The sequence below is a fragment of the Hyperolius riggenbachi genome, chromosome 2 (assembly GCF_040937935.1).
Source record: "Hyperolius riggenbachi isolate aHypRig1 chromosome 2, aHypRig1.pri, whole genome shotgun sequence".
NCBI classification, from domain to species: Eukaryota; Metazoa; Chordata; class Amphibia; order Anura; family Hyperoliidae; genus Hyperolius; species Hyperolius riggenbachi.
Window position 1 is genome coordinate 559,881,580 of NC_090647.1, and position 8,575 is coordinate 559,890,154.

The 8,575-nt window shown below is 43.3% G+C and overlaps 1 protein-coding gene across 1 annotated transcript; it reads left to right on the top strand.

Annotated features, from left to right (window-relative positions):
* The first annotated feature begins 1,165 nt into the window (after nucleotides 1-1,165).
* LOC137545295 (stefin-C-like) lies at nucleotides 1,166-7,820 on the top strand. Its single transcript, XM_068266410.1, has 3 exons — nucleotides 1,166-1,261; nucleotides 3,926-4,027; nucleotides 7,388-7,820. Exons 1-3 carry the CDS (start codon nucleotides 1,166-1,168, stop codon nucleotides 7,589-7,591), a joined length of 402 nt encoding a protein of 133 aa, XP_068122511.1. The 3' UTR covers nucleotides 7,592-7,820.
* The last annotated feature ends 755 nt before the right edge of the window (nucleotides 7,821-8,575 follow it).

Sequence of the window (8,575 nt, forward strand, 5' to 3'; positions counted from 1 at the left end):
TATTTTCTATATGTGGACATACTGTACATCAACCTACTTCCTGTTTTGGTGGCCATTTTGTTTGTTTACAAACAAACTTTTTAAAACTGTTTTTAACTACTTTTAATGCGGCGAGGAGCGGCGAAATTGTGACAGAGGGGAATAGGAGATGTCCCCTAACACACTGGTATGTTTACTTTTGTGCGATTTTAACAATACTTTAAGACCCCTCAGTGGTGAAGTGGTTAAGGTAAGAAAAGTAATATTGTGAATAAGTGAAGTTAATAAGGAACAACTTACCTTGAGGGCCCATCACACTTGCATTTGCAAAACGCCTGCGATTACAGACGGCGTTTTGCAGGAGTGATTTATTTGTGAAAAAAAATCACTGAACACTGCAGTGATTTTTCCGCGATCGCGTTTAGTGATTCTATAGCACTGAAACGCGATCGACAGGAAATCGCCTGAAAATGGTGCAGGCGACGCATTTACGTTTCACGATTTTTTTACCACAAATCGCCCAAGTAAGAACGGGTCCATAGGGTTTAGTTACACTAGCGCTTTCAACAGCGCTGGCGTTTGAGCATTTTGCCTGCAAATGCTGAAGTGTGAATGGGGCCTCGGTGATTATTTTGCTTGTAAATGTGCTGATAGGTTATGTAATTAGGAGATAAATAAGTCATGTATGAGAATTTTTGTGAATAGAGCCCTAATGTGTTCCCAGCCTCTCCCTCAACTCTCCCGCTAGTTAGGGATGGTTATTGAGATGCAAATAATCCTGAGTTGATGCGGGATCATGCAAATATTTAATGTAAATGTTATACATCTTCAATACAACCCCAAATTAAGCCAACATGGAATTCAATTGGTCCATTTTCAAACTTCATAAATTTGCATAAAACATGTCTGTATCAATTTGAAATTATTTGCATCTTATTGACCTTCTTTAGGCCTCTTTTCCACAAACTGTTGTCAGGCAGTGAAATGCCTCTCAAACTCTCACAACTGCTCACTGCTGCCTGGTAACTGCTTGCTGAGCACACAGCTCAACAGTCTGTGGAAAAGAGGCCTTAATCTCTAGTTGCCAGTCACTCCCCCCTCCTTCCAGCTGGTAATGGTACAGCCCACACATATATAAGCACTTGCTCTGGTTACCTGCGGTCAGTTAGTTGCTGCACAATAGAAGATGTGTGACCAGGAGCCCCAAGTTCAGCAGCCTGTGATTGGAGGATTTGGGGAAGAGCAGCAGGCAGATGAGGAGATCCAGGCTCTCTGTGATGCAGTAAGTGGCAGTGATATTCTTATAGGGAGATTGTAAAGCTCATATATCAGTTAGAGGAGCCTCCTGTGGAGGATGGGATACATAAGCAAAGTTTTATTTATGCTGATAGGTCAGCTTTAATATAACTTAAAAGATTCACATTGGGCTCTATTCACAATAAGCAGTGTGGTTAAAAAAAAATTTGGAGGTAAAATACCTCATGAGGTATCTTACACTCCTCCTCCCCTTCCCTTTAGATGTGCTGTGGCCACCAGGGGGAGCTCTTCTGCCGCACAGAAACAGCATGGGGGAGAGCAGGTTATCGGCTGCTGTGGGCTGGAGAAAATTACCAACGCTTTTGGCCGGTAACTGAAGTGCGAGAATCTCTGTGAATTGACATTTCCTGAGGTGATTAGCACAGAAGTTGGTAATTTATGTCACTAGTCGGGAACTGTGACTTTGTATGCGGTAGCAGCCAGGTATAGTGAATTGTAACTTGGGAAGGTGATGGGTAGAATCAGCTGCTTTGAGCATTACTGAATGTGGTAATGCTTTGTGAATAGAGCCCATAGTGGGAAACTTTCTATGGATACATATTCTCTCTAGGCTCTATTCATAAAAAGGTTGTGGCGTAAATACTCGTAGAGGTAAAATACCGCAGCGGTATTTTACACTTCTGGGTGGACATTCAAAAAAATCTTGAAAGCTGCGATGCAAGAGCGGAGATCTCCCGCTGAAAGCTGGCGGTAAGCTGTCGGAAGGCATGCGGAAACACTTCAGCCGGCAGAGTCCCTCCGTGCGCTGCTCTCTCTGGGAGGTCTGTCCCATTCACTTGTATGTAATCCGCAAAATCAGAGGAAGCGGTATTTCCCGTCCACATACCGCTTCCTCTAATCTTTATGAATGGCCATTTTGTTTTTTCTAGATAAATCTAGAAAAACACTGGAGAAGGCGGAAATTTCTCGCTCTGCTGGGGGATTGTAGATTTTCATGCGGGAACAGCTTTTATGAATGCCCACTTTGCTAAATGGACGGGAAAATCCGCTGTTTTGAGCGGAAAACTTGCGGTAAGGTTTATGAATAGAGCCCATATTCTCTCTAGGCTCTATTCCTAAAAGGCTTTGCGGTAAAATTAAAATGTTGTTGGAGGGAAAATGATGCATCTGTATATTAGACTTTTGTGTGCTCTAATTCATAAAGTTTTTGTTTGTGTTTTTTTTTTTTTTTTTTTTTTTTTAAGAGACAGCCTTACAATAAAAGGGGCAGCCCCAGCTTCCCTTTAGATGTGCATTTTTTTTAACTGCCTCTGTTTGCCCTGAATCTTAGTCTTTCTAAACAATCTATATCTGATTGCCACAGCTTAGAAGAACTTCAAGAAATGTTACACATGCAGGCTTTCTGATGTGAAATAGATCTGAAAACTGGTAACCAAGAGGTTAAACACGGCCTGGGTATTCTGGGATGCCTTTTTTTTTTTTTTTTTTTTTTCGTTCTGCTCTCACTGCTGCTGCCTGAGAGGTCTGTCTCTATTAGCTTTCCTGTTATCGCTGGCTTATCACCTTTTCTAAACAGACTGTATTCTCTGTCCCAATACCACCTGCTCTAATCTTTCTGAATTGACATTTAGTGACGTGTTGAGATAATCACACATAAGGCGGTAATTTCCCCGCACTGCTCAGGAATTGTAGCTTTTCATGTGGAAACAGCTTTTATGAATTGATACTTTGCTAAATGGTCGGGAAAGTCGCCTGTTTTGAGCATTACCACATGCTGGAATGCTTTATGAACAGAGGCCAATGTGTTCTTTGTCCCAGAATAAAATGGACTGTACTCTTTCCCCCCCCCCCTATGGTGTGCTCAGGGAGGGAGAAAAAAAAAACACGGGGAGCGATCAGACCCCACCAACAGAGAGCTCTGTTGGTGTGGAGAAAAGAAGGGGGAGGGGGGGGGGAGAGCAATCACTTGTGTGCTGTGTGCACCTGCAGCTTGGCCTTAAAGCTGCAGTGGCCTAGTTAAAAAAACGTGGCCTGGTCTTTAGGAGGGGGGGTGGGGTTTAACACTGGTTAAGGTTAAAGGGGTGCATTACTTCTGACTTGACTACTGACTTTACATTACTTACAAGTACTTGGTGACCTATTTTGCTTCCCAAGCTGTGAAGGCGGGATGGGGGTTGGTGGCTGTACCTGGCTCACCTATAATAGGGACACTTCTACCTGGCTACCTATAAGGGGGGGGGGTGTAAAATACTTCATCACAAATGTTCTCGAGCCTATGGGGTAAGGGGTTGCAATTTCTACACACTTGTCCTGGGGGCAATTTGGCCTAGAAACTGCCCTGCCTGTCAGTGGGCTGCACCACAGATCAGAAACTGATAGCATGCCAAGACCCTCACCCCAGTGCCTCTTGGTGTGCACCAGTCACAGGCTGGCACTGCTGATAGTATTATAGCTCTGTTTTGTATTGCTGCAAGTGTGACATAATGGTGAGCAACACAATTGGTTAATGGTAAGACCTATAAACGGCCAAGATGACGTAAAAAAACATATGTTAGCTGCAGCGTCTGACTTTCACTGTCACTCCTCTGACTCTGCTGCCAGTGTCTGCATACTTTTTTTTTTTTTTTTTTGTCTTCTAACCTCTGACAGTAGCTAAACTACATGCTGTGTAATCTTATATCTCCCTCAGGTGAAGCCGCAGTTCTTGGAGCAGTCTGGAGTGAACACCACCATGTTTGTGGCCAAATCGTACAGGCAACAGGTTGTGGCTGGCATGAACTACCTCATCAAGGTAACTTGTGTACAAATGGATGCTAGGGGGTCTTGGCACAAGAAGTGAATACGATTAGTAACCTCATCTTGCTGATATTGGGCTCTAGTCTCAGACTTCCCGCATGCGGTAAAGTACATGCGGGAAGTTTGCACCCAAAATACCGTCAAGTTTGCATTCTCTAAATTTTCTGCATGTTTTTCCCGCATGCGGTAAAAGTGCGGGATTCATGTGGAAAAATTTCCGCAAAAGTCGGTATTTTCCACAATAAAAGATCAATTCTCAAATGTTCAGGCGCATCATTTCGTCATGGTTTACTTTTTTTTTTTTTTTTCCACCTACAAGTAGTAGGTGATATATTCCGCATCCCATTGACTTTAATGAAGTCTGGAGGCTTAAGGGCTGTGCTTGCTGGACTTTTTTTTTTTTTTAAACACTTTTTCATGCGACCTTTTTACCGCATGATTCCCGCATGAATAATTGCTGTTTCCGCATCTTTTTTTTTTTTCCCCGCATGCGGAAAATATAAGTGAATGTGGAAAAAATGCAGAGTTTACCCAGGGCCGGATTTGTACTTTCCAGTGCCCTAGGCCTGCTGTCATCTACCACGCCCCCCCCCCCGCCACCACCACCACTACCAAAAAACATTCTGACCAACACTGACTATCGATCATTGGTTTGAATGGGCTCATTTCAGATGTGCTGCTCTGCCTCCCATTCAGCCAGGCAAGAATCAGAGGATGCTCTGTCTGCTCAATAATTCCTGCAATGTGTGCTCCTGCCCGAATGTGCACAGCAGCCAATAGTGTTCTGGGAATGCATACTTGAGAAATGACGCTGATATATGTACTTGTCAAGAATGCATAACACTATACTGGCGGTTGCTGTGCACATCTGGGCAGGAGCAGAAAACTTGCGCAAGTCGCAAGTGGCCAGAGCATGCGCTGCTTCTTTGTCCTGAGACTGGCTGCAGTCAGAGCCACAAACAGGTGACAGGACAGCTTAATGGAGAGAAACAGAACAGGTAAGTAGCAAACATCCTGTCAATACCCACTTTGGATGTTTGGTTGTAATTAGAGCAGACCTGAACTCAGAACTTCCTCTCTGCTTCAAAAGATACACAATAACCTTTAAAAAAAATTTCTTTGTTACAGCTGATACAAATCCTGCAATAAATCGGCAGTGTCTACTTCCTGCTTTCATGGAAGCAGACATATTGTTAACATCCTGTGCTTTCAAATTAGCTTAGATGTTGTGGCAGTCAGGGGACACAGGAGAGATCAAATTACGTCAGATTAGACACAGATGAGGGGGAATTACACAGGCTCTCTAAAAAAAAATACAAGGTAGATTTTTCTATGTTTTCCTTCTGTCCTGTGCAAGAGTTCAGCTCCACTTTAAAGCATCTGAATGATATTTATTTATATTTGAAAAATCTATGTATCTCTTTTGAATGTTGAAAGTACATATGGTGGTTTGCTCTAACATATTGACAGTATACAGGAACAAAGTCTTAAGAAGGCTTATTCACAGAAAGATTACTTTTTTTCTTTTAAGCCAATAAATGGTATCGTCCTCATTCAAAACTCTCTGCTTTTGCTGTGGCTAAAATGGTACAATGCTTTACTGCTACAGGAAAGAAGGATGCCAAACTATACAGACTAGCATAGAGGTAGTAACAGCTCAGGTGACAGTGACAGTTTAGCAATGAAAGGGAAGCAAACAGCATTTTTATTCCTCTCATAGTTGGTAGGAACAGAAAATGAGTCAGGAAAGAGTTAACTGAGACCACTGCTGGCTAGGAAGAAAAAAACCCTAAAGCCATAAATTTAAGTAGACTAGAGATAAGAAAGTGTAATTTACAGCTGCTGGGGTCAGTGTGTCACAACTGTAAAGGAGAAAGTGAAGAAATTAGCAGGGTTCACTGATGTCTTTGAATGCCTGCATTCAAACTCAGCGGAACTTAGTTCTATCTGCTTTGTAATGTAAATCCCTGGTATTTCTCACATCAACTTGTATGATCATAAGAGGAATTGATCATCAGATGAGGTGACAGCAGATGTTGATTGAGAGAGAGACTTGCTGGAATTGGGGAACTCTGGAATTCAGCTATTAGGGTTCTTTTCCACTATGAAATGCGATTGCGATCGCGATTCCGATCGCAATCGCGTTTCAATTTCCACCATGCGATTGTGATTGAGCTACTATACTCATTATAGTACAGCTCAATCGCATACAAAACGCGGCAGGACGACGATTGCGCTTTGACCAAAATCACATCGCAATCGGATCGCACTAATGGAAATTGCTACTGCAGTTTCCATTAGTTTCATGTACCTTGCGATTTGCGATCAGAAGCAAATCGCAAATCGCAGGCTAGTGGAAAAAGGCCCTTAGTGCAGAGCAGGGCTCTGGCTGGCTGTGCTGCGGGACCAGAAGAGGTGATTAATTTTGACATATGACCTCTTCTCTCTCCAAGTCATGCCGCCCTTCTTATCTTATCTGATTTTATCGCCCTAGGCCGTGGCCTTTCCAGAAATCCGGCCCTGAGTTTACCACTGGCAGAAATATAGCGGTAAAGTTTTGCTGTAATTTTTTGGCTCTTTGTGAATAGAGCCCATTGTGTTGTCCTTCCTGCATTCTAGCTAGGTCACCTAGAAGTTGTCATCTTGCTGATTTTTGGTGCTCCCTAATTGTAATCTAAGCATCCCAGTGTGCCATAGCGACTGGAGAGACAGTATCTTGTTTGGTTGAGCTGAGCCAGCGCAAGTCCATTGGGTGCAGTTCTCCATTCACAGCAACAGCTACTACTTGAAGGTTCTGGCCAAATAGTGTGAGCATATTACTACAACCTATCTGAACTCTAGCAGGTCAAGTGTGCTGGACCAAACAAATCATTTTTTATTGCACTCTTCTCCTGGTCTCAAAGCGTCAGAGCTGCAGCCATTAGGTGGTGGTCTATAGGCAGTAGCAGCATTAGTCCAGCCAAAGGACTCCTTGATGAGTAGGTGTTGGCTTACTGACCAGGAAGAGCTGAGATTTGAATCCTGGTCTTCTGTGTCTGAAGCAGAGCCCTTACAGTACATTATCCAACTACTATACAACATAGCAGAGTACCACTATGGACTATCCATAGCCACAACCATACTAGGGCCTGGAGTTTTGTGGGTTTTTTTTTGTTTTTTGTTTTTGTCTTTTTTCCCCTTCAGCCTACAGTACAAGCCAGTTGGCTGATTCTGTCTTCTAATACTAGCAGTTGCTGGCCCAGAATGAGCTAAGAACTCCTTTATATTCATATTGGGCCTGAGAGGACTACATTGGAATTTTCTGTAGACTGGTAGAGTAGTCACTTTTCTAAAGACTTTATATTTGTGTTTACAGGTGCAGTATACAGATGACACGTACGCTCACATCCTGGTGTTTCAGCCGCTGCCGGGAGAAAATAAGCCGCCGTCTCTCACCACCTACCAGCTGGACAAGACTGAAGGGGAGGAGCTTGTGCCTTTTAAGGAGGCTGGGCCTCCTGAGGGGGAGGATATTGTGCCTCCTGAGAGGCAGGAAGCTGGGCCTCCTGAGGGAGAATAGCTTGTGATTTCCTGTAGAGTTGCATCAGTCCTTTCCTGAGTTGCTGAATGTTCATCCAGATTCACTTATTAAACTCCGCCCTTTGCTGCACTGTGCTGGGTTTCCAAATTCCCCACCCCTTTCTGCCCTGTGCTGGGGGGGCTGTAATCACTGGAGGCAAGTTTGAGTCTTGGAAACTTTCATATTGTCTGTATAAAGCAACTGAAATAAAAGACTTTTATTCTGTTCAGCTTTTTGTCTTTCTAGTTCTTTGTCCTATCCATACTATCCAAGTATAAATCACATATTGTGTGTATGTAACTTTACATGGTAAAAATTCTCAATTTTGGCTAGGTTTGACTTTTCCAGCAGCTCATATAGGAATATTATTGCAAAAAACTCCTCTAGTCACCTGCTTCAGAGCATCACGGGTGGGACTGCAGTATGGGGCCCAGTGAACTAGTACACTATTAGGGACCGTGGCCATGTTTGCCTTGGCCAGCCAATTTGCATTGCAATTTTTTGATTGTTGGCACTCTAATCCCCTCCCCCCCATCTCAGCTACACTTTTAACGACCCTACACTTTCCACCAAATCTTTCGCATGGCTCAGACCCACTAAGCAGCCTTTTCTAAGCACTAGTGACTTGAAAAAGCTCTTGCTAATGCAATGCTTTGGGGATGTTTATAAAATCACATCGCTCCAGTGGGATCACACCCATAGCATTACATTAGCAAGAGCTTTTCACCTCGCAAAGCACTCAGAAGATTGCTGCTAGTGGGCTCCGAGCCTCAGACTGTTGGAAAATGGTCCAGACTTTGGAGTACTTTGAAATTTCAACCTGCAGATCACACAAATGATAGGATCTCCCATCAGATAACAAGATGTCACCTTACAGGGTAACCCCATTATGAAGTGGTCAGTAGCATCAGATCAGAGAATGGCACTGCATTGAAAATGTACGCTTAAAGGAGTTCCTTCGCGAATGATAAAAAAATAAAGTGG

Coding starts and splice junctions, on each gene's coding strand:
- LOC137545295 (XM_068266410.1), top strand. CDS start 1,166: ATGTGTGACCAGGAGCCCCAAGTTCAGCAGCCTGTGATTGGAGGATTT. Junction 1,262..3,925: donor TCCAGGCTCTCTGTGATGCA/GTAAGTGGCAGT, acceptor TATCTCCCTCAG/GTGAAGCCGCAGTTCTTGGA. Junction 4,028..7,387: donor GCATGAACTACCTCATCAAG/GTAACTTGTGTA, acceptor TTGTGTTTACAG/GTGCAGTATACAGATGACAC.